At 43.0% G+C, this 16,990-nt stretch overlaps 1 protein-coding gene across 1 annotated transcript in view; it reads right to left on the bottom strand.

Moving 5' to 3' along the window:
• The window catches only part of LOC126001715 (dehydrogenase/reductase SDR family member 2, mitochondrial-like), a 31,511-nt gene extending 14,927 nt beyond the window's left edge, over positions 1-16,584 (bottom strand). Inside the window, exons 1-4 of the mRNA XM_049768968.1 lie at positions 16,448-16,584; positions 8,032-8,209; positions 7,157-7,258; positions 5,943-6,013 (exon numbers count right to left, since the gene is read on the bottom strand). Coding sequence (XP_049624925.1) covers positions 5,943-6,013; positions 7,157-7,258; positions 8,032-8,209; positions 16,448-16,584 — 488 coding nt within the window. The remainder of the gene's footprint in view (positions 1-5,942; positions 6,014-7,156; positions 7,259-8,031; positions 8,210-16,447) is intronic.
• Positions 16,585-16,990: the final 406 nt, after the last annotated feature.

Raw genomic sequence — 16,990 nt, forward strand, 5'->3', positions numbered from 1 at the left:
CTTGCCTAATCGCTATAGCAAGTACTTCCAGTGCTATGTTGAATAGGAGTGGTGAGAGAGGACAGCCTTGTCTTGTGCCAGAATTTAGAGGGAAGGCTTTCAGTTTTTCTCCATTGAGGATAATATTTGCCACTGGCTTGTGGTAGATGGCCTTCACTATATTGAGAAAGGTTCCCTCCATTCCCATCTTGCTGAGAGTTTTGATCAAGAATGGGTGTTGGACCTTATCAAATGCTTTCTCTGCATCTATTGATATGATCATGTGGTTTTTATTTTTCTTGTTATTGATGTTGTGTATTATGTTGATAGATTTACGGATGTTAAACCAGCCTTGCATTCCTGGGATGAAACCTACTTGATCGTAGTGGATGATCTTCTTAACGAGGCATTGAATCCTATTTGCCAGGATTTTGTTGAGGATCTTTGCATCTGCATTCATCAGTGATATTGGTCTGTAATTTTCTTTTTTGGTAGCGTCTCTGTCTGGTTTAGGTATCAAGGTGATGTTGGCTTCATAAAAGCTATTTGGAAGTGTTTTTGTTTGTTCAATTTCATGAAAGAGTCTTGCCAAGATTGGCAGTAGTTCCTCTTGGAAAGTTTGTTAGAATTCATTAGTGAATCCATCTGGACCTGGGCTTTTGTTTTTCGGCAGACATTTGATTACTGTTTTAATTTCATCAATGGTGATGGGGGTGTTTAGATATGCTACATCCTCTTCCTTCAACCGTGGAAGATTATAAGAGTCCAAGAATTTATCCATTTCTTCCAGGTTCTCATTTTTAGTGGCGTAGAGTTTTTCAAAGTAGTTTCTGATTACCCTTTGAATCTCTGTCATATCAGTAGTGATCTCTCCTTTTTCATTCCTGATACGAGTTATCAAGTTTCTCTCTCTCTCTTTCTTTGTTAGGTTTGCCAGTGGTCTATCAATCTTGTTTATTTTTTCAAAGAACCAACTTCTGCTTTCGTTGATCTTTCGGATTGTTTTTTGAGTTTCCACTTCGTTGATTTCTGCTCTCAGCTTTGTTATTTCCTTCTGTCTTCCTATTCTTGGGTCCTTTTGTTGAGCATTTTCTAGTTCTATTAGCTGTGTCATTAAGCTACTCAGGTAAGCTCCTTCTTCCTTCCTGATGTGTGCTTGCAAAGCTATAAATTTTCCTCTCAGTACTGCTTTTGCTGTGTCCCATAAGTTCTGAGAGTTTGTGTCTTTATTGTCATTTGTTTCCAGGAACCTTTTTATTTCCTCCTTGATTTCATCTCGGACCCACTGGTTATTGAGCATGAGGCTGTTTAACTTCCAGGTGTTAAAGTGTTTCTTCTGAGTCCCTTTGGAGGTAACAAATAATTTCAGAGCCTTGTGGTCAGCGAAGGTAGCCTGCAAAATTTCTATCCTCTTGATCTTATGGAGGTATGTTTTATGTGCCAGCATGTAGTCTATCCTGGAGAATGTCCCATGTACATTGGAGAAGAATGTGTATCCAGGTTTCTGGGGATGGAGTGTCCTATATATATCCACTAGGCCTCTTTCTTCCATTTCTCTCCTCAGGTCTAGTATATTCTTGTTGGGTTTCAGTCTGGTTGACCTGTCCAGTGTTGACAAAGCCGTGTTAAGGTCCCCCACAATTATTGTGTTGTTGTTGATATTATTTTTCAGATTTGTCAACAGTTGTATTAAATATTTTGCTGGCCCCTCATTCGGTGCATATATGTTTAGGAGAGTGAATTCTTCCTGCTCTACGTACCCCTTGATTAATATAAAATGTCCGTCTTTGTCCCTTACAACCTTCCTGAGTATAAAGTTTGCATTATCTGATATTAGTATGGCCACTCCAGCTTTTTTATGGGTGTTGTTTGCTTGGATAACTTTTCTCCAGCCTTTTATTTTGAGTCTATGTTTGTTCTGACTATTCAGGTGCGTTTCTTGTAGGCAGCAGAAGGTTGGATTGAGTTTTTTGATCCATTTAGCCACTCTGTGTCTCTTAACTGGTGCATTTAGTCCATTGACGTTGAGAGAAAGAATTGTCCTGGGATTTAACGCCATCTTTATTTCAAAATTTGGTGTGTCTTTTGGGTAGTCTTGTCTTAGATTAGGTCTTTCAGTTTTTCTCTTAAGACTGGTTTTGTGTCTGTGAAGTTTCTGAGCTGTTTTTTGTCTGTGAAACCATGTATTCTTCCATCAAACCGGAAAGTGAGTTTTGCTGGGTATAGTATTCTGGGTGAAGCATTCATTTCATTCAGTCTTGTCACAATATCCCACCACTGCTTTCTGGCATTGAGCGTTTCTGGTGACAGGTCTGCTGTAAATCTCAGGGAAGCTTGCTTGAACATGATTTCCCCTTTTGATCTTGCTGTTTTCAGAATTCTGTCTCTATCTGTGGGATTTGTCATTGTGACTAGGATGTGTCTTGGGGTGGTTTTTCTGGGGTCTCTTTTGGTTGGTACTCTTCGGGCATGCAGGATTTGATCACATATATTCTTTAGCTCTGGAAGTTTCTCTTTAATGATGTTCTTGACCATTGATTCTTCCTGGAAATTTTCTTCCTGGGTCTCTGGGACTCCAATGATTCTTAAGTTGTTTCTGTTGATCTTATCATAGACTTCTATTTTCGTCTGTTCCCATTCTTTGACTAATTTTTCCATTGTCTGCTCATTTGCTTTAAGTTTTTTGTCCAATCTCTCCTGCTGTATGGAATTGTTATGTATCTCATCTTCCACAGCACCAAGTCTATTCTCAGCTTCTGATACCCTGTCCCAGAGCTTATCCATTTTGTCATTCACTTCGTTTACTGACTTTTTCAGTCCTGTTAGTTGACATGTTATTTCAGTTTGGAGTTTTGTCATTTCTGCCTTCATATTTTCTTGGTTCTTATTAGTGTTCTGTTCAACTCGATCCATGGTTTCTTGGAGTCTGTTGAGCACCTTCCATATTGCTAGTCTAAAGTCCTTATCTGAGAGGTTGATTAGTTGTTCAGTCATTATCTGGTCCTCAGAATTGTCATCTTCATTCTCTATGTCTGATGCTGGCCTGCGTTGTTTCCCCATTGTCACACTTGTATTGTGGGTTTTTCTACGTGTTGTGGTGGTATTCATTGTCTATATGATGTAGGCAGCACACTCCTCTGGCTCCTCCCTTTCTGGATGGGCTGACTTGCCTCTAAGGGAGGGGAGTCCTCCGTGGATGAAGCCTCACACTGGGTCAAATCTTAGGCCCGAGCATGCAACAGAGAAGACAGTCCAGAGAGAAATGTTTGCTTCTGTGATATAGCGCCATTCTTAGTGTGATTTTTCCTTCTTGTTGCAATGGAGTTCTTTCCTTAGAAAGAGTGCACGGCCGCGTAGCGAAGCGGAGCGGCCGTGCTCCTCTGAGCCTCTTTTTGCCCCACTCGCAAGAGTTTCACGCAAGAGGACAGTAGACAGACATAGACAGGTCACACTCACAGTCTTTCACAGCTGAGCCCCACTGGGCCGGTGTACTTTCGCGGATTTTCCCCGCCTGGTGTCACACACAGGGAGCCAGCTTTTGCAAAGGTTAGCCGGTTTTTATGCTCTGAAGTCCCTCCCTGAAAATGGCGTCTGGGCGAGCGAGGTTTCTGGAGGCTCTTTTTGCCCCACTCGCAAGAGTTTCACGCAAGAGGACAGTAGACAGACATAGACAGGTCACACTCACAGTCTTTCACAGCTGAGCCCCACTGGGCCGGTGTACTTTTGCGGATTTTCCCCACCTGGTGTCACACACAGGGAGCCAGCTTTTGCCACGTCTCTCCCTTTATCAGAACAACTTCATATTGAATAAGACAAGATGCCTTCAATCTTAAACCAGGTGCAGCTCGACCGGCTGCGGCCAATCCTGCGGCGCCCAGGAAAAGGGGCTCCTGTGAAGAAGGGGGGGGTCTTCTCCAGGTCCACGAGGTAAATCGAGGCAGCGGCGGGTTGTCCCAGGTCACTTTCCCCAAGGCACTCTGTTTTTGGTTTCTGAGTCATTTCTTATACTACATGTGGGTTCTTCAAATACTACTGGTAGCCAGGGTATTGTTTGAGAGGTTTGTCCTTCAAAAAATATGGTCCAAATTTATACATTCTCTGCTTGAATGAGGGCTGGAAGAAGTTTGTGCTTCACAAAGAGTCACAGGGCTAGAAACAGCCCAGCCTATGCCAGGTACTGAGAATGTACTTGCTGAAGTCAATGGCGAAGCCAAAAATTCAGTATTGGAGAAGCTAAAAAAATTTGTCTGCAAAGCACATACTTGAGATGCAGGAAACTTTATTTGTCCTTTCTAAATAGGGAGTGAGGGCAAGGATGAGAGAGTTATCGTCTTTTCTGGTGTATAAGACGACTATTTAACTCATGAAAAACTTCTTAAAAGTTGGGAGTTGTCTTATGTGCCCGTGTACGGCATGCTGAAACTTACTCCAGCTTCAGGGACAAGTGATCTGCCTCCCTCTTACTCATGCATCCTATTCAGCTGCCAGGCGTGATCGCTCAGTCCTCTGCTTGTCCTGATTCATCTTTCAGGGCACACAGAGGAGCTGAGTTACCGAGTTATCTCATCCAGCCACTGGGTATGCAGCTTTCCGGTGCTCAGTCCTCTGTTCAGCTTTTATGCGACACAGAGGAGGCACTCTGTCTCCCTCTAGCTGTCCTATTAATCACAGCACCCCAGTCAGCTGCTCTTGGAGACGCCCCTCTTCCTGCTCTCAATGCAGATCACAATTTAAACAATCATAGTCACTCACTACAAATGACAAATGTACAATGATTGTTGCCACTCCAAAGTTTAGCCTTATTAAACATATACTGTTAACCTTTGAGGATTCTACTCTTTTTCTCTTACATTTTAATTTCTATTTGGTGTGTGCTAAAGAAGAGGTAGTCATATATGATGAATATAGCCCAAACCCCATTTTTTGTTTTTATTTTGGGCCACATCCAGTGATGCTCAGGGGTTACTCCCGGCTATAGACTCAGAAATCACTGCTGGCTTGGGGAATCATATGGGATGCCGGGGGATTGAACTTCAGTCCATCCTAGGCTAGCGTGTGCAAGGCAGATACCTTATTGCTTGCACCACCACTCTGGCCTCCCAAACCCTATATTTTAATAGGAAAAGTCGGGGTTGTCTTATATGCCCAGTCATCTTATATGCCAGAATATACGGTAACTAGGAAGCGCTGGCCTTCAGCACTGGGATTTTCTCAGAGACTTATTTTTTAGAACAAATATAAGACCAACCCAACTTAATAAAATTGAATTGGGTTTTTGAATGGTTCGTTAGAAGCCTTTGAGGAAAAGTTTCAAGACAACAGACAATTTCTGCTGATGACAAACCAGAGGCCAAAACATTTCCAGGGTACTGCCAGATGGCTCCTGCTCAGGAAATCAAATGGGTCTCTGGAGGAATGTCAGAGAAAGTCCCATTCACCAGTGTTAGTGCAGAGCACCACAGCAGCCACAGCCCCAACTCCTGGTTAGAAAGGAGTGGGCCTCTGCCCCCCTGGGCAGCTTAAGAGAAGCATGTGCTCTGGTTGGCTACTGTCTAGTGGGAGTGGCAGAGTGGCCACAGGATTAGGAAAAAGTCCACAGACAAAAGCAGAGCGGGATGATGACCTTGGCTGTTCCCATCAGAGGCACAGCTGAGTGTGCTAGCATCAGAATTCTGTGCCTTGAGCTTCTGCAGCCCCAGAGGTGTTCTCAGTGGTCTCTTGTCCTGCTCCAGATGTCCTGGACTCTCCAACTGAGAGGGAGACCGTCCCAGGCAGAATTCTCTGGCTGTTATTTCTGACCCAGAGTTTGAGGAAAAACTCTTTGCTGTTCTGGTTTTACTGACTCTCCTTAGCTGACTTCCCAGTAGAAAGATCTATGTTGCCTCAGTCAGTCCTCCCCTTTACTCAGTATTCCATCCAATGATGGACACCAATGACTCGCCCCAATCCCTTCTCACTCTCACCCTCTGTTCTCCATGTGAGGCAGCAGCTGTTTCAGAAGCAGGGCCGGGGCCTTCACATTCACTTCCAGGATCTAGAATCAGAGCATATGGGCAGGAGAGGAACATTAGTCAAAATTGATCTCATTGTCTACACAAGGCTTTTCATTAGAACATAGGGGTGATGTCACCTGACATAGGTGAGTATGATAAGTATTGCTCTGACAGGCATGGGTGGACTCTCCTGAGGATGCAGGTCTATGGGGTTCAGATTGAGCTCTTTCTATGCATTGGTCCTAGCTGGTTGGGAGGGCATCTGTCAGCTGAGTTGTGGAGTTCTTGTTTTGTGGGATGGATTGTGTGCCCCCAAATTGATATGCTACATCTTAAGCCCAGGATGTCAGAAAGTGACCTGGTAGAAAGAGGATGCTTGGGGATGTGATCAACAGGAAAGGGCCTAGTCCAATATGAACATTGGCCTAATGAAAGGGGGAAATTAGACACACACATTCACACACAAACAAACTCACACACCTTCTCAGGTACACACAAATACTCACGCACCTCCTTACTTGTGCGCACACGCACACACTTAGTCACATACATGTAGATACACATGTGCATATACGAAGTTATGCACAAACATCCAGATGGCCACACACGTGCCCACTCTCATGCAAAACACACAAAAACTTGCACACAGAGAGAGGGCAGGGGAAGAGGAAGGCACAGGTCAAGTGATACTAGGGACAGGAACACTTCATCCAGAAGATAGTGCAACTCACCTGCAGCTCATGAAGCTGAGAATAGCTTCTTTTAGGGAGGTTTCAAGATACTCATCAGAAATCACTGCCAGGCCTTGATCTTGGACATCTAACCTTGGAAACCAACGCCCACATTTTTCTTGGTTCAGGCCACCATGTTAGTATTACTCAGTTAAAGCATTCGTGACAGTGAGACCAATTGTGTTTCAGGTACAGAGCCATGGTAATTATATCCCTGGGCAAGGAAGAGAGCCTTATCCTACCTTGGGCCACACTTAGGGGAATTATTTGAGTGGAGGCTGTATACTCTCTGCGAACCAGGGATCCTGAATGTGGGTCTAGAACTGCATTAGACAGTCCTACTTCTATTCCTAAAAGAAGGCTATGAGTTTGTGAGGGAAGAGGGGAACATGTGGGAGTGGACAAAGAGAGTTCAATTGGCAGTCCTGCTCCACACTGGTTCCCCCAACTTACCTTGTCCCAGATCTGCTCACTGGTCCCCATAGTACTTCTAACCAAAGGGTTCACACCTGCCACACACACCAGGAAGTTCACACCCTTGTTGTGTTCCAGGGCCTGTGGGGGGAAGTGCACAATCAAGATCCAGAGTCTGGGGACCCACATAGATCTGCTGTTCAAAAGGTGATTTTGGGGGCCGGAGTGGTGGCGCAAGCAGTAAGGCGTCTGCCTTGCGCATACTAGCCTAGGAAGGATCGTGGTTTGATCCCCCTCTGTCCTATATGGTTCCCCAAGCCATGATCGATTTCTGAGCACATAGCCAGGGGTAATCCATGAGTGTTACCTGGTCAGACCTAAAAACAAAACAAAACAAAACAAAAAAGGTGATTTTTTTGTCAAGACCAAGAGCAACGCCAGTGCAAACCTGAGAGAGCCTTGCAGAGAGAGGGATGGTGTCCTGTTTTTGGAAACAGGTTCTGAGGGGCCAGGTAATAGAGGTGGAGTTTCTCCCTAAATACTCCCAGAACAGCTCACATCTGTACTATCTCCTGAAGCTCCCTTTCCCTGAGAACTCTATTACATCAGAATTTTCTTTCCTACAGCCTCTCCCAAGTCCTTCCCTTCCCTTCTTGGAGAACCTTTGGAAGGGGCTGGCCTGAGGTTTCACAGAGCTTCTGTGGTTGTAAAGGTCAGGCCTCCTCCTCAGCACCACCCTGGAACTGTCCCTATGTCCTCCTCCTCCTCCTCCTCCTCCTCCTCCTCCTCCTCAGTGTCCCCTTTCTTGGCACTGTGGACTCCTGGGCAGGGAATGGGTGGCACTAGCTAACGATTCAAATAGTGCCTTAAGGGTTTCTCTCCTCAGTGTCCACAACAGAATTCCAGTGCCTCACCGTAGTCACTAGCCGTTCTCGGTCCTCGGCTTTCCCCACGTGGCACACGGTGCCAGTCACACTCAGCCCTTCCCCCTGCAGCATGGCCACAGCCTTGTCCACATTATCCTTCTTTCGACTGCAAATTACCACGTGGGCTCCTTCCTGGGCCAGACGCCGGGCACAGGCCAGACCAATCCTACGGGCAGAAAGGAGACAATTGGAAAGTGTACTTCCCAATCTGAAACTTCTAACCTTAAGCCTTCCTTAAGAATGATCAGAAACCTGGAGAGAGAAAAAGAAATCCATCACTCATCAGCCTGTGCATATGTGGGATATCCTGTATCCCTTAGAACTTGGCTTACCCTTCTACTTAACTTATTACTGTGACAAGAGGGCCTTAGTTCTTCCAGGCTTTGGTTTTTTAAGGCCATGACCTGGGATTCATGGTCTCAGTTTTGTGAAACCACTGAATGTTGTAGCAACCAGTTTTTACTTTATTCAGGATAATTCTTCTTTACTTGTGCTTATCCCCTGGAGTGGGAAATACCTCTGATTTGGCCTCCTATTCCTGCCTGTTCTCCAATCGTGAGAGTGGTCCTACTCTTCCCTTGGGTAAGGGAGGCTACTTTCAGTGTTGGTTCCACAGCTAGTCTGTCTGCATGTTGATGTCTTTGCCTGTTTACAGAGAGCTTGTGGTGGAAGTTTTGAACTTGTTTTATCTCCATAACCTTGTGTGGATAATTTCCTGTGTCAGCATTGCTTCCAGACCCATGTTCACCAATCACCTTTGGGATCAGGGCAGGAGACTTCTACTACACCTGGTGCCCAAACAGGGACCCTATCTTCAACTGGTGATTCAACTGGGGTGATTTTGTGGTTACTCAAGTGGATAATTCCACCTTGAATAAAGAATCTAGTTCCTATTTGATTTAAGGATGTGACAATGACTATACTTCTAGAGGATACAGTGGTGAAAAACAATATTCCCCATCCAAGGAAACCACCTGAACTTTGTCCAAGGTATGGCAAATGATTCCATTGGGTCAGAGATTGTTTCTCATCTTACTATGTCTCAAGTAACTGGGGAAAAAGTCCAACCCCAGACCCACAAGTTCAGTTCAGATGCTTTAATTGTGGCAAACTGGGACATTTGGGCAGAGACTGCAGGAGTCTTCCTGGACCTGCACTCTCAAAGTTGAGACCTAATCAAGTCTTGGAAAAATGGGTAATGGGCCAAACCCAGGCCCCACAAAATTGAGGAACTTTTTAGGCAATAATTCAGCTTCCTGGCCTGGGCCAAGGGAGCTATAATCCATAGACTAATTACAGTCTGCTACTACAGGAAGCTTTGTCTGTGCATCTCCTGCCCTGAGACTGTGACTATAAAACCAGCCCAATGCCCTTACGAACTAAGATCTGGCTTAATTGGGCCAATCCCTTCAGGCTTGATAATGGAGAGAATGAGTCTGGCTATTAGTGGTATTTCTGTTCATCTAGGAATTATAGATTCTAATCATGCTTGAAAAATAATTATAATTATTAAAATTATAAAAATAATAATACTGGTAATGACCATGTTAACTGGACTTTTGAAAAAGGAGAGAACGTAGCTCAAAGTTTATTACTTTTGGGCCCAGAGAGATAGCACAGTGGCGTTTGCCTTGCAAGCAGCCGATCCAGGACAAAAGGTGGTTGGTTCGAATCCCGGTGTCCCATATGGTCCCCCGTGCCTGCCAGGAGCAGATAGCCAGGAGTAACCCCTGAGTACTGCCGGGTGTGACCCCCCCAAAAAAAAAAGTTTATTACTTTCTTTTTTTTTTTTTCCTCCAGCCACACCTGGTGATGCTCAAGGGTTACTCCTGGCTATGTGCTCAGAAATCGATTCTGGCTTGGGGAACCACATGGGATGCTGGGGGATCGAATCACTGTCAGTCCTAGGCTAGTGCTTGCAAGGCAGATGCCTTACACCCAGCGCCATTGCTCTGGCCCTAGTTTATTACTTTCTTATGCTATGCCTGGCTACTCTCATAGCATCAGGTTTGAAGACTTTGGGAGCACAACCCCCCCAGGCCTCCAGTAATCCTTTAATAGCCTTTACATCTAAGCTTAAAGAAGAGCACCCTTTGAATCCTGGTGTCCCATATGGTCCCCCGTGCCTGCCAGGAGCTATTTCTGAGCAGACAGCCAGGAGTAACCCCTGAGCAATGCCAGGTGTGGCCCAAAAACCAAAAAAAAAAAAAAAAAAAAAAAAAAAAAAGAAGAGCACCCAATGTTAACCCTTGAAATTCAGGGAAAGAAGTTTGAAGTCATGCTTGACTAAGGAGCAGTTATTTGTGATATCTTTACAACACTGACCCCATAGTTGGGTCTTGCAAGACATACTGTATGGCCTAGAGGGAATAGATGGTGCTTTGTCTTCATCTTTTGTCTGACAAAGCACAAGACACCCCAAATACATTTGTCCCAAGAACCAAAAGCTACTTTCCTACTATACATGGATTTAATTTCTTTGAAGTTCTTGGGGGTATGATTTGCACAGATAATGGGGGGTTGGGGTATCACCTTCTTCATCCAACCCCTTCCCAGTCTACCAGCCTACCAGTTTACCAGTCTTCACCTTTTTAATTGGGGTCACTGGGGTCCATTGTCTAGCACCTATTTCTATCCAATGGAAATCTAACGTGCCCATTTACATTTCCCAGTGGTCTATGAACATTATAAAATTATAGGTTCTAGAAAACTTGATTAAGGAACAGTTTAAATTGGGACACATTGAAATATCACTTTATGACTAGAATTCTTCTGTTTTTGTCATTCAAAAGAAGTTAAGCAGCTGGTGACTTTTAATGGATTTATTAGCTTTAATGGATTTATTAGATTTAATGCAAGCATACTTCTCATGGGACCATTGCAAACTGGCCTCTCCTCCCCAGCAGGAATTCTGAAAGACTAGTTTGTGGTGGCAATTGATTGAAAGACTGTTTTTTTTTTTTTAAATAACAATCCCATACATCCTGAAAACAGAAAGCAGTTCACATTTTCAGTTCTTTCTCCCAACAATACAGCTCCAATGCGGCAAGTCCAAGGGACTATTTTACCTCAGGGTATGGCTAACTCGCCCACAATGCATCAATATTTTGTTTTATTTTATTTTTATTTTTAATTTTTTTTTTTTTGTTTTTTGGGCCACACCCGTTAGATGCTCAGGGGTTACTCCTGGCTACGCGCTCAGAAATTGCCCCTGGCTTGGGGGAACCATATGGGATGCTGGGGGATCGAACCGTGTTCCTTTCCTTGGCTAGCGCTTGTAAGGCAGACACCTTACCTCTAGCGCCACCTCGCTGGCCCCTTTATTTTTATTTTTATTTTTATTTTTTTATTTTGGGGTCACACCCGTTTGGTGTTCAGGGGTTATTCCTGGCTAAGCGCTCAGAAATTGCCCCTGGCTTGGGGTGACCATATGGGACACCGGGGGATCGAACCGTGGTCCTGATCCTTGGCTAGCGCTTGCAAGGCAGACACCTTACCTCTAGCGTCACCTCGCCGGCCCCAATATTTTGTTGATGTGGTCTTACATCCAGCTCACATAAAGTTTCTCCAGACATATTTGGTTCACTATATGGGTGTTATTCTGCTGGCCATTTCTTTGGGCAGAAAATGACAATGTTTGTATGAATATACCCTACCAGGCAATGGTTTAAAAATAGCCACAGAGGGTACTGAATGGAGAGAAAGCACAGTGATAGGGCATTTGCTTCACATGCAGCCCATCCAGGATGAATGGTGGTTTGAAACACATCACTGGGATTCCATACAACCCTCAAGGACAAGGCATGGTTGAAAGAGCTCACAGACCCCTCAAAACTCAAATATTAAAATACAGGAAAAGGGCCTGGAGAGATAGCACAGTGGTGTTTGCCTTGCAAGCAGCCAATCCAGGACCAAAGGTGGTTGGTTCAAATCCCGGTGTCCCATATGGTCCCCCGTGCCTGCCAGGAGCTATTTCTGAGCAGACAGCTAGGAGTAACCCCTGAGCACCGCTGGGTGTGGCTCAAAAACAAAAACAAAATAAAAAAAATACAGGAAAAGGGGCATGTGATCAATGAACCTTTTATCCTTAACACCATTTTTTGGCCACACCCATTTGATGCTCAGGGGTTACTCCTGGCTATGCGCTCAGAAATCGCCCCTGGCTTGGGGGGGACTATATGGGACGCCCGGGGATTGAAACTCGGTCCATTCCTTGGCTAGCGCTTGCAAGGCAGACACCTTACCTCTAGTGCCACCTCACCGGCCCCATATCCTTAACACCATTTTCACTAAACTTCTTGAGTTTACCCCAAGGAGAGCCATACACACCTGCAAGAATACACTTTCAAGAGGATACACAGGTACAAAAAACAATTAAGTCACCTATTTGAGTAAAAATTGATAATGAATGAATGAATAAGGATAATGAATGAATAAGGATTGCTCCTTATTTGAGGAAAGAGATATGCTTATGTTTCTACAGATGGCAACCCTGCCAAGAAACTTTGGGTCCCACTGTGCCTTGTCAGAAGCAGGATTTTCACGAACTATGAAAGCCAGACACTGATACATGAAAAGGAACACTTAAAACCAAAGACTGCATGCCTCCCCCAGACCCAACACAGACTACTTGAGAGGATGAGAGTAGGAAACCACAGCAACCTTCGTAGGTAATCAGAACAACAACCAACACCTCACATTGAGGCAGAGACAACAGGGATTGGAAATGACTGGCTCCAGAACCTTGATAGATAAGGAACTGCTATGGCTCTCACTGGACTTCATAATTTAGGAAACACTTGTTACATGAGCACAATATTACAATGCCTGTGTAATATTTGAAATTTGACCAATCATTTTAACCAGGACAATTACAAGGATGATATTAACAGGTTAAATCTATTGGGACATAAATGCAAAGCGGCAGAAGAATTTGGTAAAATTATGAAAGCCTCATAGATAGGACAGCACAGCACATATCAACCCAAAAAACTTTAAGATAACCATTGGGAAGCTAAATGACCAATTTTCAGGGAACAGTCAACAAGATCCACATGAGCTACTTCTATTTATGATGAATGGTCTTCATGAAGATCTGAATAAAGCTAATAGGCAGAAAAGACAAAAAGAGAAAAATAAAATAATGATCATCTTGTTGACTTAAAAGCTGCTGACCATTTAGGCTGAGAGAAGCAGCTTAATGAGTCTATTATTGTTATACTTTTCCAAGGTCACTTCAAATTCTCAGTCCAGTGCCTCACCTGTCATGAAGAATCTTGGACATTTGAGATTTTTATGCATTTATCTTTGTTATTGACATCTACAGATAAATGCACATTGCAAGATTGCCTTAAATTATTTTTCAAAAAAATATGAACTGAGAGACTATAATAGGCTTTATTTTAGTCACTGAAACACACAGTGGGATTCTTTAAGAATGACAGAAATTTGAAAATTGCCACCTGTGCTTCTAATACATCTGAAGAATTTTTCCTACAATGTCAAGCAAATGAAAAACCTACAGACCTGCATGCGGTTCCCTTTAGAAAACCATGACTTGTCACAGTATGTTATGGATTCTAAGAACAACACTGAAGAATACAACTTATTCTCTGTTTAGAACCATTATGGTGAAATGTATAAAGGTCATTGCATAGCCTATTGTAAAAATGCAGCAAGACAATGCTGGTTTAAATTTGATGATCAAGAGTTTCAGAAATCTCCACTCATTTGTAAAATCTCCAGCAGCTTATATTCTTTTTTATACTTCAAAGAGACCTATAGCAATGAATACAGCTGCTTAAATTAAAGTATATTAGATAAAATTAGTTTTCAACTAACTGCCCTTTATAGGTGCCTGTAATAATGTTCTAATGCTTTTACCCACAGAAAACAGCTGCAGAATGTGTTTGGAAGCCTTGGACTCCTACTACAGTGCCTCACTAGAAGAATGTTTTAGTGTCTTAACTTTAAACTAATACGTTTATAATAACTTTCTAATGTGTTTGTTCACAGAGGCCCTTTGATAAGTAGATTGGATGCTTTGATTTTACATTACCAGTTCGCTATTCTGTTAGACTCCTATGACAGTGCTCATTACAATAATGTCTTAACAAATATTATATATCTTAAGCTATTCATTTTCTATTTGATTATGCCTGATAATATAATCTAATGTATCTGTCCACATATATCTTTGGAGAAGGCATCTGTATGCCATAGAGTCTTACTAAAGGCTCATTCATGAGTATGTTTTTACAACTTATTTTCAATTCAAGCTAGTTTGAATTTCATTCCTGTCAAAATGTTTTTGTTCTCAGATTGCCCACAAGAAAAGAACCTGGATGCTCTAGACCTGTAATACAATACTCCATGATATAGACTTTTTATGGTGCTCATTACCACATTACTTAGTATTAAAGAATTGGAAAAATTATTATTTTGAGAATGTTCTATGCACAATCTAACCTATGAAGTTTTTTTTTCTGCCAAGTTTACCCTCACCAGTTGTGATTCCTAGGAATTGGAAAACTTTTCTAATTGACCTGCCAGATTTTTATTTTTTGAAGCTCTTTGACCCATCTTCTCTCTCTCAGTCTCTCTCTCTCTGTTTCTCTCTCTCTCCCCTCTCTCTCTCTTGCACAAGCATGGTTACCTTTGTCAGTCTAATGCCTGCCTATTACTGTACATAACATCTATGTTGCATATAGTCCTTCCTCATTCCCATCCCTGATTACCACTTTAGAAATTCTTTTCTATTGTTTTACTTCTTTCTCTCACCCCAGATTTGTTATCACTCCCTATTCAACCCCCCCTTTTTTTTGGCTACACTTGGTGATGCTCAGGGGTTACTCCTGGCTATGCACTCAGAAATAGCTCCTGGCTTGGGGGATCATATAGGACACTGGGGGATAGAACCACGGTCTATCATAGGCTAATGCCAGCAAGGCAGTTGCCTTACCACTCTACACCGTCGCACCACTCCCCCCATCTAACCCTTTTTTACCCTCAGTTCTTCACTCTTCAGGAACTGGAACATTCTCCCTGCCCAACTTCTCTCCTACCTCTTTTCTCCATGGACCGCTGCTCACAACTGAATTTGGCTTTTGAGAGAGCCTCAGCTCTAGGACATTGGTGACTTCTGCAAGCCATTTTTCAGACTGCCACAAGACCACGTTCCCAGCTAAAGCTGTGTTCTGGATTCTATCTCACTCACACTATTTCAAGAGACTTAAAGGGGGGGGGAATATATATATATATATTTTTTTTTCTTATATTTCTTTCTTCATTTTATTCTTCTTATATTTCTTTAGGTGTATTTCTTTAATATGTATAACTCTTTATTGTGTACTTCCTTATATAGATGTAGTTTTCTCCTCTTTTGGACTTGTTTAGTAGAAATTTCTAATATATAACTATCTCTTGGGTTCTGTGTTTTTGCCAGAAGCAGCTAATAGGAATTGTTTAGCTGTCATAATTGCCCCCTTATACACCAATACTATCAATGTGGCATTGTTCCTTTTTGCATAAGCACAATAAAATGGGGTAATCTTAGGTAGGAACTCTGAAATTTTTGTGTTGCGGTGGGACCTTTCATCCTGAACATTTGTCATAGTGACTTGACTTAGGCTTCAGTTGCTTGGACATGAACTGTTCACTCCTGAACCTTGGGTCCCATTTTTGAAACCGTCATGGTTTCTGCACAATCATCAGGAATTGACCTTCTATCAGGGCAGGCCTTACTTAAAGTTGCTTTGGCACTGACTTGCACCCAGGTGGTCTCCTGTGCAACCCTGATGACAACTTGGGAACAGCAAGGACTTGCTTCCTGGGTGGTTTTCTTGGCCACTCCATCCATTAGGTGAGTGTCTAATGTTTCATGACTCTCTGACATTGATATAGGATCAGTGTAAAACCCAAGATCATATTACTGAAGCCTGACTGTGGCCTCTGTGATGAAGAGAACTTTTCCTGGAGACATTGGAGTTAGACAAATCAGTCTGCCTGATGCCTATAGTTGATCTTATGGCATGATGCTTCATGGATAAGGACAACCTTTAGGACAATGTTGTTTTTTTTTTGTTTGTTTTTTTTTTTTTGTTTTTTTCTATTTCCTCAACTTTTGCGGCACCTATGCAAAAAACTGCTACCCTTTTTATCTTTCATACCTAGAGGACCTGACAATCTAAGTCCAGGTGGTTTGGGGTGGGATGGGAGGAGGCTTCATATAGTCTGTCCTAACTTCTCTCTTTTATCCCTCATTGTTTCTCCTTAGGAGCACATTTAGAAATAAAATATCAACGCTTAAACCTAGCAGCTCTGCTTTGTGGAGTGGGGCTAAGAGTGAGGTAAACCTAATCCAGACACACCTATAATTTTCAGATCTCCAAAGAGTTACACTCACCCGTTTGTAGACCCTGTTAGTACGGCGACTTTGTTGGCAAATTTGAGGGTGCTACTGGCTGCACTTCTGGTGATCCTCCTGGAGAGGGGGGTTATAGTCTGGAATCCCCTCCAAGTCCAAGTCAGGAGTTTAAACATAGTGGTTTCTGTGTGGTCTTTCTCTAGGTTAATGTGGTCCCAGGTACCCTCTGGAAAGAAAAGCAAGTTCCAATAAGCAGTGCCCATAAGCCTCTTCCAAGTCAGGTAAGTACTCCCTCCCATAGCAGGCATGAAACACGAACTTGGGAATATGCTCAAAAGCTGAACCTGGTGCCGGCTGCTCAAGCCCCTCCATAGATTTCTGGACATGGATCATTTCTCTGTGAAATCATTTCTGTTGCAACCCACAGTAATGTTTATTTTTCTTTAGATCTAGAACCAAATCCTGACACATCCTCACACATATTCAACAAATATTTAGTCCATGAGACCCCTAGGATAAGAGACATCTGCTTTACAGAACTGTTGTAAGATGACCAATATGTCAAGGTGAGAAATGGCTTTG

Source organism: Suncus etruscus, chromosome 2, assembly GCF_024139225.1.
Source record: "Suncus etruscus isolate mSunEtr1 chromosome 2, mSunEtr1.pri.cur, whole genome shotgun sequence".
In the NCBI taxonomy this organism is placed as follows: domain Eukaryota; kingdom Metazoa; phylum Chordata; class Mammalia; order Eulipotyphla; family Soricidae; genus Suncus; species Suncus etruscus.